Raw genomic sequence first — 17211 nt, 5'->3', positions numbered from 1 at the left:
CTCCTTCGTTCACTACCTGGTGCTGGGAGATGAAGCTGTGTGCACCCTGCTTAGCAAGACAGCAGTGGTGCAGGAGGTCAGCCAGCTGCCTGATGAGATTGCTGCTGCTAACTCTGCATGCGCTGCACTCAGCCGGCAGCCCTAGAGTAGCCTTCAGTCTAACCAGGCTCAGAGAAACAGCAGCTTCTCCAGCTCTAGTGAGAGGGAATTCTCATGGTGGTTAAGAGGCTATAAGCATTCCCCGGTTCTGAAGTCCAGGTACTGAAGAATGAAGTTATACCATGAGCCATGGGGAATCACAGCTCCTTTCTGCAGCTACAAGCATCAAGAACTGTACCTTAAGTCACGGGACCAGTAGCCAAACTGTGTGAGAACAGAGTCCATATAATTAATGCCACGTTAAGGATGCTTTGCACACTGTCCAATAACAGCTTTGTTATCTAGTTCTAACCTTTTCCGAAGCCTAAAAGAAACAAACAGAACCTACAGCAGCATCTTAAGACATTATTCTCCTTCCAGGACTTTAAGGAGGGCAGCAAAGACAAGATGCATGAAAGCACTGGGAAAAGTCTGTTTATATATCCTAGCAGCAGCAGCAGAAAAAGGTTTAAGGTGCTCACACTTGAGAGCTGAGCAGAGGAGTGAACAGAAAGTCTTGGAACATCCGGTCAAACAAACAGCAAGAGGTCACATTCAAAGCAGCAAACAGATGGGGTTCAGGTGAGCGACTTCTCAAAAGATGCTGGGTACAACTCTTCTGTTCTGGTTACCCATTACCTACCCAGCACCCCCCTCTCAACACTAGCAACAACATTAGACTGCAGTTTCACTGGCCGTTCTAAAGTCACCCTTGCTCCACGTGTAGTCATCCAAGAGATTGAAAAGATTCGGGCTATTCCACTGGTTCCATCCTATCTAAGAAACAACAGGACATCTGGCACTTCATTAGCTGCTGTAGTCCTAGAAGCCTGTTAGTGAAGATTAACAAAACCTAAACACTAGCAATCTTCACATAGTGTGTAGGGACCAGTGAGATGCATACTGCCAAACCCTTTTAGGCTTGCATCCGGAAGCTGAGAAAAAGCAAAGCTCATCTTTGTCTGCATTAATTCAGATGGGACGCACTTGAGGAAGCACACAGAGCAGCAATGCAAGCACCACAAAACAAAATAGCTCTGCTGCTATGGTAGTTGGAAGAGGATATGCATGAGAGACAAGCTTGATATCCAGATGACTTACCTAGCAACGACTGCCATCCCAATGGCTTTGTCACCTGTACACAAGCAGACTGAGAAGCAAAAGCCACTTTCAGGAAAAGGAATAACTGCTAGTGATTGTTTATCTACCATTTCCTTGAAGATTCCCTTGACAATTGTACTTGAAGAACTAGGATTTATTTCTGCATTCTGCTAGCCCAGAACTTAGAAATCCATTCCCTCAATCCATACACCAAGCAAAACAGATACCATTTTATTACCATTCTGATCTACCAGCAATAAATGTCCAGTATTTTTTTTTAACGTGTTAACAATGATTAGCCACCCAGTTACTTTCACAGAAAATACAAGTAGCATTTTTTCCCCAGGACCTTCTAAATTAAAAAGACCTTCAGGTTATTCTGTAAAACATTTAAGACATCATAAATACACTTATTCTAAAAATCACTTTCCAAACAATAAATAAAACTCTTCCTTATTTGAAAGTGCAAACAGGCTGCATTATAAAAAGTACAGAGCAAGACTGCAGAAGTGCTTTTCAATAGTGACCAAGACACAGTTTCTTGTTTTGGTGCTGCTGGTCATCTAGTGATTTTGTTTTCTGGACCCCATCTAAAGAAAAAAAAAACTGTGTGAAACATTAATACAATAGTAAGCATAGTCTAAATATTCAACACATACAGGCACACTGGAATAACACTGGGTGGGGGGTTGGGGTGGGTGAGCTTGTCTTCTTCCCCATACAGAGGAACATGCAATAATCATAGTAAAAGAAACATACTAAGGGAAAATAGCAACTTAAAAACAGTTCAGTGTTGAAAATGCAAGCCTACCATCTTGAAGAAAACACTGTTAGAAAAATGAGCCCTGTTAAAGGTTGTCAAGGAAAGTACCCCAGGATGAATCTTTCTCCAGCTGGGTCTAAAAATCAGTAGCAGAGAGAGGGACAAACACGCCTTAACATTTTGCAGTGATTACTAATGCCATAAACACTACTCTGAGCCCTTCCCTCCCTCCTTTCCCCCCAACTCATAAGGAAATAGCTAACAAAGAGACTTCTCCATGAATCTAGCTCACTACATGTTAGGAATTAGCTTGTAGTATGTGGCTATTCATGTGCTACAAAAACCACCTTCAGTCTTTTTTATGCTCCTAGCATGATGCTCAATGCTTTGAGTAACTGCCAGCTCCGTATCTTTATGCTCCATATCTTCATGCTTGAGGCACAAAAATTATTTGGCTTCTTTTTCCACATTATTTTCCCCTCTGGATGACAAACATTTTAAGAACCGGTAGCTGACAGTAGATGCCAATGGCGGGTCCCTTTTCTAGCAGAAAAAGGCTTCAACATAAGACTCATCTAAACTCTCGTTTTCAGAAGATGACAGCTCCCTTGCTACAGGGGTGCAGGTCAACAAGGATTTTGTGGCCTTTATATTATATATGTGTATATATACACAAAAAACCTCGGTGCCGGGGAAGATTATGGAGTGGTTCATCTTCAATACACTCAACAGGCATGTGTTGAGGTCAACCAGGGGATCAGGCCCAGCCAGCACGGGTTCATGAAAGACAGGTCCTGCTTGACCAACCTGATCTCCTTCTACGACCTGGTGACCTGCCTAGTGGATGAGGGAAAGGCTGTGGATGTCATCTACCTGGACTTTAGCAAAGCCTTTGACACCGTCTCCCACAGCATTCTCCTAAGGAAGCTGGTGGCTCGTGGCTTGGACAGGCGTACTCTTCGATGGGTAAAAAACTGGCTGGGTGGCTGAGCCCAGAGAGTTGTGGTGAATGGAGTTAAATCCTACTGGCAATCGGTCACGAGCGGTGTTCCCCAGGGCTCTGTTCTGCGGCCGGTCTTGTTTAATATCTTTATCAACAATCTGGATGAAGGGACTGAGTGCGCCCTCAGTAAGTTTGCAGATGACACCAAACTGGGTGGGAGTGTCGATCTGCTCGAGGGTGGGATGGGCCTGCAGAGGGACCTGGACAGGCTGGATTGATGGGCCGAGGCCAACTGGATGAGGTTTAACAAGGCCAAGTGCCGGGTCCTGCACTTCGGTCACAACAACCCCATGCAACGCTACAGGCTTGGGGAAAAGTGGCTAGAAAGCTGCCTGGCGGAAAAGGACCTGGGGGTGTTGGTAGACAGCCGGCTGAACATGAGCCAGCAGTGTGCCCAGGTGGCCAAGAAGGCCAACAGCATCCTGGCTTGTATCAGGAATGGTGTGGCCAGCAGGAGCAGGGAAGTGATCATCCCCCTGTACCTGGCGGTGGTGAGGCCACACCTGGAATACTGCGTCCAGTTTTGGGCCCCTCAATACAAGAAAGACATTGAGGTGCTGGAGCATGTCCAGAGAAGGGCAACGATGCTGGTGAAGGGTCTGGAGCACAGGTCTTGTGAGGAGCAGCTGAGGAAACTGGGGTTGTTTAGCCTGGAGAAGAGGAGGCTGAGGGGAGACTTATCACTCTCTACAACTACCTGAGAGGAGGTTGTAGTGAGGTGGGTGTTGGTCTCTTCTCCCATGTAGTTAGCAATAGGATGACAGGAAATGGGCTCAAGCTGTGTCAGGGAAGGTTTAGATTGGATATTAGGAAAAATTTCTTTACAGAAAGAATAGTCAAGCATTGGAACAGGCTGCCCAGAGAGGTGGTGGAGTCTCCATCCCTGGAAGTGTTCAAAAAACAGGTAGACGTGGCACTTGGGGACATGGTTTAGTGGGCATGGTGGTGTTGGGTTGATGTTTGGGCTGATGATCTTAGAGATCCTTTCCAACCTTAATGATTCCTAGTTTTTACTTTCATTATAAATAATCCAGCCACCAAGCCAGGAAACATGAAATTAATCATTATTCTAGCCTTAATTGGTTTAGTGGTGGACTTGGTAGTGTTAGGTTAATGGTTGGACTGGATGATCTTAAAGGTCTTTTCCAACCTAAATGATTCTATGATTCTAAAAATATATGTTGATTGAAGAGCACTGGCATAGATCCTACTTCGTAAAAGAAGCACTGAAAATGTTCTGCAGAACATATTTAAATGACTTGGAGGAGTCCAATTTCTCTTGAAAAAGAATGGCACTCTTCATAGAACACAGTATAAAAAGTCTTTACAGAACAAAATTTAAAACACGATAAAGTAGTCTGAAATGACTACATGCAAAACAGCATATTGTTGACCTTGATAACAGCATTACTAGATTTTGTAATGTGCACCAATGCCAAGCGTTTGTTAAAACAAGCTTGTTTCCAACTTGCCATTAGTTCATCTATTCAAAAAGCTCAGAGAAGTTTTCATAGCAAAATTTAACTAATCGAAATCAAGATTAATTAAGAGTAATCAATCCCAGAGGGATTCAGGTTTGTTTAAAACTTGATCTCACTTACTGACTTCAGTCATAAAATGTATTAGTGAAAAAATACTTACTTTCCCTGGCTGTGGCGTCATGGAATTCAAGGGCATTAGTGTGCAATGGGTTTAGTTGCCACTGGTAGAAGAAGAAGAAAAAAGTTTATTTATTCCAGAAGACAGGAGAATGAAAAAGTACAGTCCTTCACTGTAAGGCACGACTAAGAGTAGGGTGGGAATTGAAGGGCTCCTCCTCCAACACACACTTGCTTTGAGGATAAAAAGCTATTAAGGGATGCATGGCCATTTACTCCCTTGAGAAGGGGAAACGAACCTGCTCAAACCGACGGTGCTGCAGTTTGTCATGGTGAGCACCCTGAGTGCAGGTGCACTTGTCCACCTTCAAAACCCACCGCAGCTCTTTCAGGAGCTGTTGGAAGGGCCTACAAAATCACGCAGTGATCTCCCACATCAGCTGCCATGCTGTACAGGGAGGCTTGGAGAGAACTTCAGAGCGTGAAGAGACCACCTCAAACAACAGCAATGAGTTAGAGGGAAGTCTGCAAGGCAATTTCAGAAAACAGACACACTTGGCCCCACCATCTGGCATATGGCACAGCACTTCACCCCTGTGTCGTGACAGAACAACCTCTCAGTCCCACTCACTTGACTAAACACTCCTCTACGCTGGCTGCAGATGACTCCTCATTCCACCCTAGCCCCAATGCTGCCCAGAGTTTTTAGAATATACTACATTTAGACACTTACTGTAAACTTGCTTACACCCTCAAGTTCACCAAACTTCATATAGGATATGTCTGCTTTCTTTTTTCCAGCATCAACATCTCCTGCATAGATCTGCTTGATACCAGCCCCTTTGATTAAAGGGACACATTCATCACATGGACATTTCGTCACAAATATCATGCTTCTCTCATCTGGCTTTATTTCTCGACACCTACAAGCAGTCAGAAAACAGAATTTCAGAGTTTATATCTTGATCAGTTTGAATGGTGACAAACCTGATACCTCACAAGAGCAAGCAAAGAAGTGTTGTGTTACCTACTCTCAGAAGCAACTTATTCCTAATCAAGTGCACAAGTACACAATGATATCTGGTTTGGTTTTACTATCTGTGAACAAAACACCCATCCCACCTCTCCACACATATCATTGTCGGAAGCCTCAACAATTGCCACGCTTCCATATTTCAGGTTATAGCATGGTGCTAGCAGGAAGCAGAGGCAGTGCCTTGTATCTGAAGGATAGTTGCATGCGTTGGAGTGAATATCCTTTAAAAACTAAGTTCACTTAAGAAGTCTGAAGAAACCCCTGGAGCTGACTGTGTCCATGCACATCCAAGTTCTGCATCATAAACAAGACCGTGATTGCAATCCACACGTCATCACAGTGACATCATGCATTTGTCATGGAATTGTTTCTGAACCATCTCATTCTTTTCTGTGGTGAAAATAAACCCATTACCTGAATGTCAAGGCGTTCTGCTCTGCATGTATAATGTATCTGAACTTTCTGATTTCCCGATCTTTTTGTTTATCATCCATGTGTGGAAAATCAGCATATTCAGATCCAACAGGAAAGGCATTGTAACCACAGCCTACAAAATACATTGCTCCTGTTCCATCACAGCTTCTCTGCAACAGTAAGCAAAGCATCAAATTTGGAACATTTAAATTGAGTACTAAGTCAAAAGCGTTGTGCAATGTATACTTTCACATTATCAGTTCATGCCAAGTTACAGCAGTTAAAAGAGAACTCAGCTCTTGCTAACTGCTCCATGACTGTATGGAACTTTTCCACTAAGCTCCATAGGAGCCACGCAGGCAAGCTGTAACACCGCAGACAACATACTGCACCAGGCTTTAGAGGCTTTCCTTTTCCTTTAGTAATACTGATAGCAGGAACAAAAAGCCTGAAGGATTTAGTCCTTAAGCCTTTCTACAACATACAAAATTAAAGACCGCTGGAGTTAGTCTCTGATGTGCCAGAGACTGTGTTTCACCTGTCTCTCAACAGAGCCAGTGACCAAGCAGCAATCGGCGATTGAACTCAGAACAAGAAACAAAACAGCAGTAAGCAGCTGATGACTAAGTGCTAAAACCAAATTAAGAGTATGTTGCAGCTGCATGAAGAATGAGGCTTCCTGGGATTGGTAACATGCAAAATCAGAGACATAAAGAAATAAAAACTTTACGTTTGTATGGGAAAAAGCACAGTAACAATATTTGTAGAAAAATATCACTTCGATCCAAAAAGGAATGTGCTAAAGCCAGTACAGCATTTCAACTGCAACAAAAATCCTCAAGAGATTGTCGGGCTATGATTGCACTGAGACCTCTCCAAAAAAGAGTTGCAAAGGGGGACCATGCAGAGTAGGCACATGCTGCCTCATCAGCAGCTGTGGCAAAACTTTGTAGCCAGGACACCTGGAATAAGTGACAATGACTAGAGAAGCAAGCACACTGAAAAGCTAGGCAGAGACACTGTGGTAGTTACTAAACTATTTATACTCCCCCTTCATCTTGACAGCATAACAATGAACCAGTCATTAACTTAGTTACTAAACAATGAGAAGTGCAAGCTTTCTATAGCGCTGTGCATGTGTATGAAAAAAGCACATGTATAAACTTAAAGCAAAACAAGCTCAAAGCAGATAAAAGTGTATGAATTGTGAGTGCAGGAAAAAGTAACTTTTTCAATACTTACTGATTTTTCTTCTGCCCAAATGATAGCTCCAACTCCTGTCTTATGATCCTCTAAAATACATAACATTTTAGCAGTAAGTAACAAATAAAGCACTTCTGAGTTACCTGTACATTAACATATGACATCCTAGAGTAAGGAATAACATTCATTGTTGCTTCATGACATGCTTCGTTGCTTTCTCCATGACAGGAGAAAAGAAATGCAGAAAGTGTAAAAGCTTCGAAGTCATATGAGCCTAGTGCAAAAGGTGGGTGTGCTTTAACTGCAGAGACAGCCATTCTAAGACCTTGCTACGTACATTTGTTCACAAATGCTAAGAAGCTACCAATACCTATATCAGATAAAAAAATGCGTGCCAAAAATATATGTGGATAGGGTGGCTGATGTGAGATGGCAAACTGATAAAAACCTTCTTGCTGTTTACTGCTTAACTTAATTACTTAACTGCTGCCATTCCTTAAGTTTATGATTCTGTGGTCTGAATTCCTATCAAAATTAGTTGTATTTTATACCTAATTCAGAGACAAAATGTTAACAATTGGATTTTGGGGGGTGTTTCCTATCACCACCACAGGAAAACTGGAACAGAACTTTCATTATGTGACATGGAGGATTTTTATGAACTTGGAAATCTTCCCCAGTAGCTATTGATGAGAGTCTTGACCAGTTAAAACAGAGCATATCAAGGAGAAAAAGATGTTTCAGGCTTCCAGTGATTAATATTGTAGAAGATGCTGTTTCAATTAACCATTTCCATCATCCTTAGTATCACTACCATATACAATCACTCAAAGAGGGTCTTTCGTGCCAAAGATATGTTTTATGAGGGCTGACTTTATTTATATTCTGCATATTTATTAGTTGCTGATGTACAATAAGCCAGCATAGAAAACATCCTATGATCTTGCTCCCTTATATCCAACTATATGATAATTCCAAGCACCTAAATATATGTGTATGTGCTGTTATTTATTTTAATTTCATTATAGGACTAAAGTGGAATAAGAGTTTGCTCAAAAAACAGACCTGAGTCCAGGCTGAACAGCACAGATAAAACTGAATTTTCCTGCCCCAAGAATGAGTACCCAAGCTTGGTCATTCTATCTTGCTCTGTACAAGAGTAGTTGTACAAAAACCTCACAACTGGTTCCACAAAACTTCTGAATTACTTCTAAAAATGCAGTCTCCTCTGCACCTTCTGGTGACCAAATTTGCAGAGGGTACCCAGAAAAACAAAAAAAAAAAACCAACCAAAAAAGGGAAAGGTTCTAAAATATGAAGATTAATCTTTACAAATAACAAAGTCTGAATAAGTCAAAAGGCACATTCAGCACCTGACTTGATAGGTTGGTTTTATGTGTGCATGTTGGGGGATTAGTTTTGTTTTAAGTTTTACATATGTACTATTTATTTGTTTACAAGGGTTTTAAAAAAGCAACTATCCTATCTAGATGAAAAAAACATCACTAAGGAGTACCACCAAGTTTTAGGTCTTCATATTCTGTTCTCTGGAAGAACATACCAGTTTACTGCATTGCTACCCAGACAGAATAAAGTAGCTAACGGAAGTCATCTGTATCAAAAGATAGTCAATAACTACCCTTCCACCCTGAAAGCCTGTACATCAAAACGCCTGCATCTTTGCAAAAAAAAAAAAAAAAAAAAACACATTAGATATATAAACACTTCCACTAATAAGATTGGAGCTAGGAGACTTAATATAAATGTACTTAATGCCCCACTGGAAGGATATTATTTCCCTGCTCTTTTCTGAAGAAGTGTACATAATATGCTTAAAATATTGGCACTTACTTGATAACAGAAACATCTTGTGAAAATTCCGTAACAAAGAGCCTCAGAGCAGCTTGAAGAATTTAAATGTCATTGTATTCTATTTTCAGATAGGTGTTGGACATGTTGTCAGGACAGGCTTTGCTAGCGCTGTGTGTGAAATACCTGCCCTGATTTTCTCTTGGAAAGCTCAGTGCTTTCACACACAATACTGTGTACCCCTGTGGAGTTTTTAATAATACTGCCGCTCCTGTTTCACAGATGTAGGAATGGAATTCAGCAGCTTGTTCAAGGACGTATTTGGAAGAAGTAAGACTGCACCCAGGAACTCAGTCTACTCATGAGACCCATTCTTCCTCCACTACTGTAACAACTCACCTGTCCGGTATGCAAGTAGTCTGGCTTGTATCATACAGTGCCTTGCAATTTCTTGGGGCAAACCCTGATGGTCTGTTTCATTTGTTTGCCATGATTCACTGTTGTAAAATCCAAAGCATCCAAAGACAGGGACACTGGCAGCCACTGTTGCCAAGACCAAGACAAGATCTTTCATATTTTGCCTAAGGTTGCTGAAGTACGGATTTTCACAGAGATTCTCCAGTCCTATTGTCATCAATATTTGCTTGTGCGTTTCCTCATTTGAAATTAGGAATAAACTTTCATACTCTTTTATTCTCTCTTGTCTACATGCAGTATAAAAGTCAGTATTAGAGTCAGGCTGACATTTTGCTATTTTTTGAATAAAATCAAACTTGGTGGAAGTTTCTTCAACAAATTGCATCATATAGCACACCAAGGGCTGAAGCAACACACACACACGAGCACGACTATTTGACTTCAGTCTTTCTACTGCTTTGGCATCTAGCTTTGCATCATCAGTAGTCATGGGATTGGACGCCTCGGTCTGCAAGCTGATTTCAGGATCTGCAGGCCAGTAAGAAATCCTGTTCACCCCAGCTGGAAGAGAAGATAATGCAGCAAAAGGAACCATGCAAGCACAGTGGAACATAAACCTCATTTTCAATACACTACTGCCTAACCCTGTTTTTACTCCTTTAAAGCCGTGAGTGCTGTTTCAGTGGTGTCTGGACAAACAAAAATGCTAGCATATATGAGTATCAAGAGCTTGTCAGACTTGATAATCAGACTATAGACAAAAATTGGAATTTCCTAAGTTCTAAGATCTTTGTGGCAGCCTAATTTTGCATCTTACCTACAAAGGATACATTAACACCACACAAAAAAGTTAGCACTAATAGAAGTTGCTGCTGAGATCAAAACCCAATATTTGCAGAAGGGCTGTACCAGCAGATCCCATTTCAGGAAGTGAATAAGCTCATTTGCCTTCATCTCACTTGGGAAAAGGAAACCCTGAAGTACTTCTTGTGATTTCTACATAAAAAATACCCTTCTGGTGCCACTGATGAGCAATGGGAGGGCAAGGAAAAATGTAGAAATCTAGGCCTAGTCAGCAGGCTTAGGGTTGCTCTGGCAAAGTGCAACAGGTACATCTGGGACAGTCCAAAGAGAAAACTGGCTTTCTGATACCACCAATCACAAGCATAACATTTACTTCTACTCTACTACAGTCATTGCTTACCATTTACAATCATTTTTAAACAAGTTGAACATGGTTTTCTGGAAAAATAAAGATCACAGTTTTTAAGTCTTGATCCGTGTTTAATGAGAGCAATCTGGCCAGCGTGCAAGTCTGTACTGGAACAATGAAGACCAATAATCTTCATGTTTTTCACCACAACTAGACCACTCTTCTTTACCTACAGAAAAATGCATTATTATTATTATTATTATTTTACTTTTTTTCAACATCATGTCCATAGAGATGTTACAGCTCCTCCTTGGGTAACAGTAATCAGCCAGGATCAGAGCATATAGCTCTTCAGTACAAATTGTGATATGAATCATTAAACAATCTCTGTTACACTTTCCCTGAGCAGTATTCTTTTTGGTGGTTTCTACATGTTCCTGTTAATATCAGAGTGCTGTGCCCCTGTCAAACTTCAAACAGGGACTTGTCGCAAATTTCTGATTTTTCTGGTCATTGCTTTGCCCATAACAAAACCCAGAAGCAGCACAGAAAATTCTGTCAATTAGAGCTGAAAACCCATCTGAATCATCCATTATCTGGAAACACTCATTAATTTAATTTATGTCTTAAGCTTAACCATCCTGGGAGCCCATAGCTTCTCTAGCTTCTCTCTCTTCATCTATAGAAATGAATCCTGGTTCTAAACAATCTTCCATGGTAAAAGTCTGCATACCACAGACAAGAAGCTCTTAAATATGGATTCCCATGTATTGTGAGGAAACTGGATACAGGCTAGTTTGATGAAGCCGGTGCAACAGATCTCATTATGCAATCCAGCTGCTATCAGAACACTGTTGTTTTAGATCTGTAAATTATTCAATTTCTTTGCAGTTACAGAAATGAGGCTGTACTAAAGCCCTACATAAAACCCAAGTGCCATTCCTAACTGAATTACTTTGATATTTGAAATTTGAAACTGCTTTTCAAGTCTGTATGGTGCTGCTCATCTATCCCTCTTTCAGATCTACTCTGGGACATATCAAGCTCTGAAAATTAGGCCTAATTGTTCACTCAGATTATTTTCCTATCTTTTCTTGTCCTGACTGATACATGTGCTATGGATCTTAGCACATGGGTATGCTCTGCACAAAGCAGTAATCATTTTGAAGAGCACAATAAGAACTCTGATCACAAAAGGAAACATCCTGTTCCAGGACAATGCCCCTCTACTTGTAAGTGTAACTGGCAGCTATTTAGAAGACCCATTCTCAAGGACAGTGTCTTTTCATTGTCACTGAAGTAGTTATCTACAAGATCTTGATCAGCAAATGTTTCAAGGAGTTCTGTGCACCTCCACTGTATAAGAGAACTCTTCTACAATCATGAACATCAACATTTTAAAGAATATCTCTACACCATCAACCACACCGATTTTAAAGTTATAATTAGTATATCCTAAGAAATGCATGGTATACACCATGCCTCCTTTGTTATGCTCTTCAAAATACCCACCAGCATTTTTTACTGTTTGCTTCACCTGTTGGTGATATACCTTGCCTTTTAAAGTTTTTCAGAAATAGCATGCTTTTTAACCATTTCGCTATTTTTCTCCCACCAGTGGATTTTCTTCTACTTCTAAGAAATATTTGGAAAACGTTTATCAGCCTTTTTTTTTTTTTTCCCTCTGGACTATCTGTCATGTAAAGAGCAGTGAGGTTAAATTCACTGCAGGAGCTATTAGCATCTATTCAGAAAGACCAATTAACGGTAATCGTAGACATTTTACCTGCGATTTTTTCTGTTGCTCAACCGAGGGAAAGAGCTCCATCCAGAGACTGAACAAAGTAAAAAGATTGACCTTAGAAAGTCTTGGCATTTGACCTGTCATTAGAAGAAAAAAAAAGAAATATTTATTAAAGAATATTTATAAAGAAACCCCACATTGTTGAACAATATTTTCCAAGTCTTCTACACCACAGCTGCTACAGAAGCTGGGTCATCAACCACTTCTGCTATTACAGCAGCTAAATCCACAGTACCCTCTTCAGGGCAGTAGTTGTCAACTCAGAATGCTCACATCCGGATGCAGAGATCAGATTTGTGCAACAAGAGAAAGTGCTGAAACTTTCACTGAAATTCAGTGAGTTAATTCTACTCAGAGGTGAAGAGCAGAAATCACAGATCAGACCCCACATAACTAAATGTGCACAGATGCTTACAGAAATTTGAGACGTAGCTTGTGATTTCAGCTTCAGGCTCACCACAGAAGAGAGCAAAAATACCTAGGCACGCATCATGATCTTATACTGACACCTGCAGCAAGAGTGGATAAGCTATTGTCAAACCTTCCAGTTACATCAGTTCTGGAGAAACCTGCTTCTGGATTTTTACAGTCTGCTTAAGTTTTCGTTAGATTCTTACAGAAATTTAAACCTATTGCTCAGGCTGTCACTCCTGACTAAATAACCAAAAAGGTAGCAAAGAATCCCTTCTCAGACCACCACCTTGTGCTGTGTTGTGCTTCTACTCAAAATCTGGACCTTGTCCTGTGAGGGCCAGCACTCAGTATTACTGAGTGTCCCACACATGAAAAAGAAGGAAGTACTGCATTGCTCACTAACGCTTGCACCATTCCAGATGTAAAGCCGTCTTGCCTCACGCTTGGCAAGAAGTTAAGTCTTCGAAAAAGCTCCAATCCCTATTTCAGGGGTGCTTACAGAGAGCTGTAATGAACACATATTCCTCTGCAGGTCTCACGTGTGCTGTCTGACAATATTATTATTTCTGTTTTTATCCCTTCCCGCAAACGTTAAACTTTTTGCAAAGGAGGAAAAGGCAGAGAAAAACATTTTGTTAAGTAGTTCCGGTAGTTTGGAAGAGATATAATCAGATACTAAGAGTGCTTTGGAGGGGGAGAGGGTTAGTTTAATGACATGTCTTTGAACCCAAACAATTAGGATAGCAGATAAACATATGCAATCCATGACTGCAATACCATTTTCAGACAGTATTTTAGCAGCTTTTTTCATACAGAAGCGAGAGCAAAATTACTAGAGATTTTGGAAAGCAACTATAGACCTCTCAGCATCACCATCTGATGCCACACTGTCCACTACCGTGGACAGGCACTGCAAGGGGCACCTGGTTAGCACAATCGGACACGTGTGCTAGAAATGTACATGGCAAGTAGCACATATGAAGATTTGTTATCACTTGTACTAAAAATAAACTGTAAGTCTACAAGCCACATCTAAACAAGTAGAATTTATTTTCTTAAATGGGCATTTAAGTTCATTCCCATTACAGCCCCTGTTCACCCCTGTTGTAGCATACACATGAACAGTTCCCAAATGGCAAGCTAAAATAAACAGTGCATTTTATACCAACACACATGTATACCATCTTGTTTTCTAAAATGGATTACAATTTTGCATACAGAGTAGATTTAAAACAGAATACACCAGAAACAAGCTGGAATTACTGGTTTTTTTCTTGGACCTAATCTGAGTGTGACCTGTCAAACACATGGGAAACAAGCTGAAGAATATACTGGTTCACAATGCTGTTGTGAATTGGCATGAATTTATAATATATATATTTTTTATATATATATATTTTATATATATTATATATATAAAAATAATGAGAAACAGGAGAATATTATGATGAAAAGGGAAAGACCGGTGGTCACAGTTATTATATCTATGTATCCGCATCTTTATTCACCTATGTAATTAAATGTTCCCTTAAGTTCAACACAGCGAAGAGAATACTGATTAAAGTGGCCTGGAAAAAAAGGTAGAAGACATCTTACAGAATTTCAAGCAACTGCAGAAGATTGGGGAAGAAAAGGGGTCAGGCTCTTTACTACTGAGAGCAAAACCATGTACGAAAGGAGCGCTCTTTACAGGTGCATCAAGTCCTCACAGCTTCCCTACTTCACACAAAGGTACTATTTTATTCCTTCGGGTTAGGGATCTTGCTCCAGTGAGGCAGAGCATGCTTCAGGGAAAGCATGCTGTGAAGGCCAGTGTTGAAAACCCTGCTGCTCCTGCACCTGCAAGCAAAAAGGAGCAGGGCACTGCCCATCCGGACATGGCTCAGATACAGGATTATGCCATGGTTGCAGTGTAGGAGTTCCTATTTCAAAGGCTGAAAGGCTTGTCAGAAGTCATCTTACAAGTATGAAACTAACACTGTGCTTTGACATAATCAAGGAGGAGGAAATCTCCTGTCTGGGAAGAGGAAACTAGAAATGATTTTCAGGGTTCATCTTCTTTGCTCGCTTGGAATCAGGATTTTTATAAAACCAGGATGAAACGAAACCCATTTGCCCATCAAGGAGACCTCAATCAGAGAGCTATATAAGCAGCCCACGGGTGATCTGTATGTCCACACCGCTCCCGTGGGACTGCAGCAATGGGATATATGAAATCTATCAAAATCCACTTCATTTGGGCATCCCCAGCCTTTGCGAGAAAGTCGCTTGCTACTAAATTCGTACATGGGCCCTGCTGTCGGGGTTAGTAAGAACACCCCTCAGAAGGCAAGCATTTTAGTGCACATTACCTGTTACACACATTAAATAGACATGGTGTAGAACTGGGAAAAGAAATCATTTGGGGAGGGGAATGCAAAATAGAAGCATGTGTTATCAAAAGGCCTGATGAATAAGAGCGCAGGCAAGCTGGGGGGGGGGGGGGCAGGGGGGGTGTACTTTATTGCGTTAGCTGTAACGGGCAGGAGCATTCTGTGAAACAGCAGTTGAGGAGGGGGGGAAGGCAGGAGGTCTCTGAGCAGCCCCGAGGAGGGAAAGCCTTACAGGCACCCTGAGGAGAGGGCACACCGGACAGTTCCGGGCATTTCGTTAAACACCTCGAAGCGCCCGGTGGGCGAGCAGAGAGGCGCCAAAGGCCGGTCAGCGCACCCCCGCCACCTCCCTCCCCTCCCCGCCAGCCCTTAGCGCCCGCTCCCCACGGCGGCGGGGCCGCGGCCCCCTCACAGCCCGGGCAGGCCCCGGCCCAGACCCCCCCCCGCCGCCAGGCCCCCCACGGCGGGCACAGGGGCGGCGCTCACCGGCCATGCTGTCGGTCTGCGTGCTGGCCGCGCTCATCCGCGACCCCCCCCGCCGCCACCGCCTCCTCCGCGCCGTGCATCGATGCCGGTGCCGGTGCCGCTGCCTCCCGGTGCCTCCCGGTGCCTCCCGCCTCCCCCGCCCCGCCCCCATGGCGGCCCCGCTCCTCCCTCAGGGCGCCGCCGCGGCGGGGGCGTCCGCATGGCAACCGCCGCTGACTGGCGGGCGCCTCGGCCAATAGGAGTGGAAGGAGAGGGTGGGGCTTGTCATGAGGGGGCGGGGCGGCGGCTGAGGCGAGGTGGCGGCTGCCGGCGGGAGGCGGGCTCCGTGCTCCCGAGCGGGATTTTAAGGTTGAAATGCACCCCGCCGCCTCGCCCTCCCCAGCGGGGTTTCACCCCTCTGGGATTTGGAGAGGGCTCGGCGGTGGCTGCTGTCGCGCTGACCCCTGCCCGCCGGGGTGCGGCCTCAGGGGGAGCGTCGGCCCCCTGCACCCCGGGCCCTCATCCCCGGCCTGGCCCTTGGTGGCCTCCCGGGGGAAATCCAAGCCCGCGGGCAAAAAAGGGATCTGAGGGACGCCCTGGCCGGGGCCCAGGGGCTGGGCCAGCGTCTGCTCCCCAGCGCAGAAGTTGCTTCGGCTGCCGGCATGCCAAACAGGTGGCTTGTAGCGTGGGGTTTTATGTTTGTTGGGATCATCTCTTGTGCCCTGCTAAATGTTTTGCTCGTTTAACGTCCTTGGTTAAGCGTGCGAAAAATCCTGTTCCTTTCTGTCATTGCTGCAGCCTGTTCTTCAAGTGAGATGTTGCACCAGCAAAACCCATCCTTTCACTCAGGCTGCTTGCTTCCTCTGGGGAACAGGAGCAGAGCTTCCCCAGGTGTCCTTTTGTTGGTAGAGACTGTCTTTCCAGTACAGATTTATTATATGGTGATTGCACCTGTGTAGGAAGATGAGCAAGGCCTTGTCTGTATAGAGCAGGCTATGAAAACAGATCTTTTTTCATCTTTAAAGGTATGTGTTGTGGCTGCTGTGACTAGTTGATGACAGCCAGTAGAGATACCAAAACTTTTTGTCACATACGAATTGATTTTCAGACCCAGGAGGACTGGCTCTGGAGTTGCTCCTTTGGCTGTCCAAGGCCATGGTGAGAGAAAAATTGGAAGAGAGCAGAAAAGGGTTGGGTTGGTTTTTGTTGTTGTTGTTTTGGGTGTTTTTCTTAAACAATCTTTGTCTTGATTTGAGTCAGTAATTAAGGGTATATTTGCCTCTCAGATACCAAGGCATTGGGCTCCTGAAAAATTAGCTAGTTTGATGGGATTTTACTGCCTCTGTTCCTGGGCTAACAGGTTAATGGATGTTAAATTAGAATACACCCAGACTTCATATTTAATATCTTCTATGAAGAGAATGACTTGTAATGAACTGGATAATTCTTGGTGATTACAAAAGGGCTGTAGTATGCAATAGCTTCAAGATTTTGATACTTAATACAAGGGAGTTACTTCAT

The 17211-nt window shown here is 43.0% G+C and overlaps 1 protein-coding gene across 1 annotated transcript; it reads right to left on the bottom strand.

Annotated features, from left to right (window-relative positions):
* Positions 1-1755: 1755 nt before the first annotated feature.
* Positions 1756-15791, bottom strand: CDADC1 (cytidine and dCMP deaminase domain containing 1). Its single transcript, XM_075725582.1, is given in 10 exon segments — positions 1756-1829; positions 4647-4707; positions 5337-5526; positions 6054-6223; positions 7296-7345; positions 9465-10043; positions 10687-10864; positions 12422-12516; positions 15712-15760; positions 15762-15791. Coding segments are annotated over 10 exon segments (1476 nt in total).
* Positions 15792-17211: the final 1420 nt, after the last annotated feature.

This window comes from Pelecanus crispus, chromosome 1 (assembly GCF_030463565.1).
Source record: "Pelecanus crispus isolate bPelCri1 chromosome 1, bPelCri1.pri, whole genome shotgun sequence".
NCBI lineage: Eukaryota > Metazoa > Chordata > Aves > Pelecaniformes > Pelecanidae > Pelecanus > Pelecanus crispus.
This window is presented reverse-complemented; position numbering and strand designations above follow the sequence as displayed.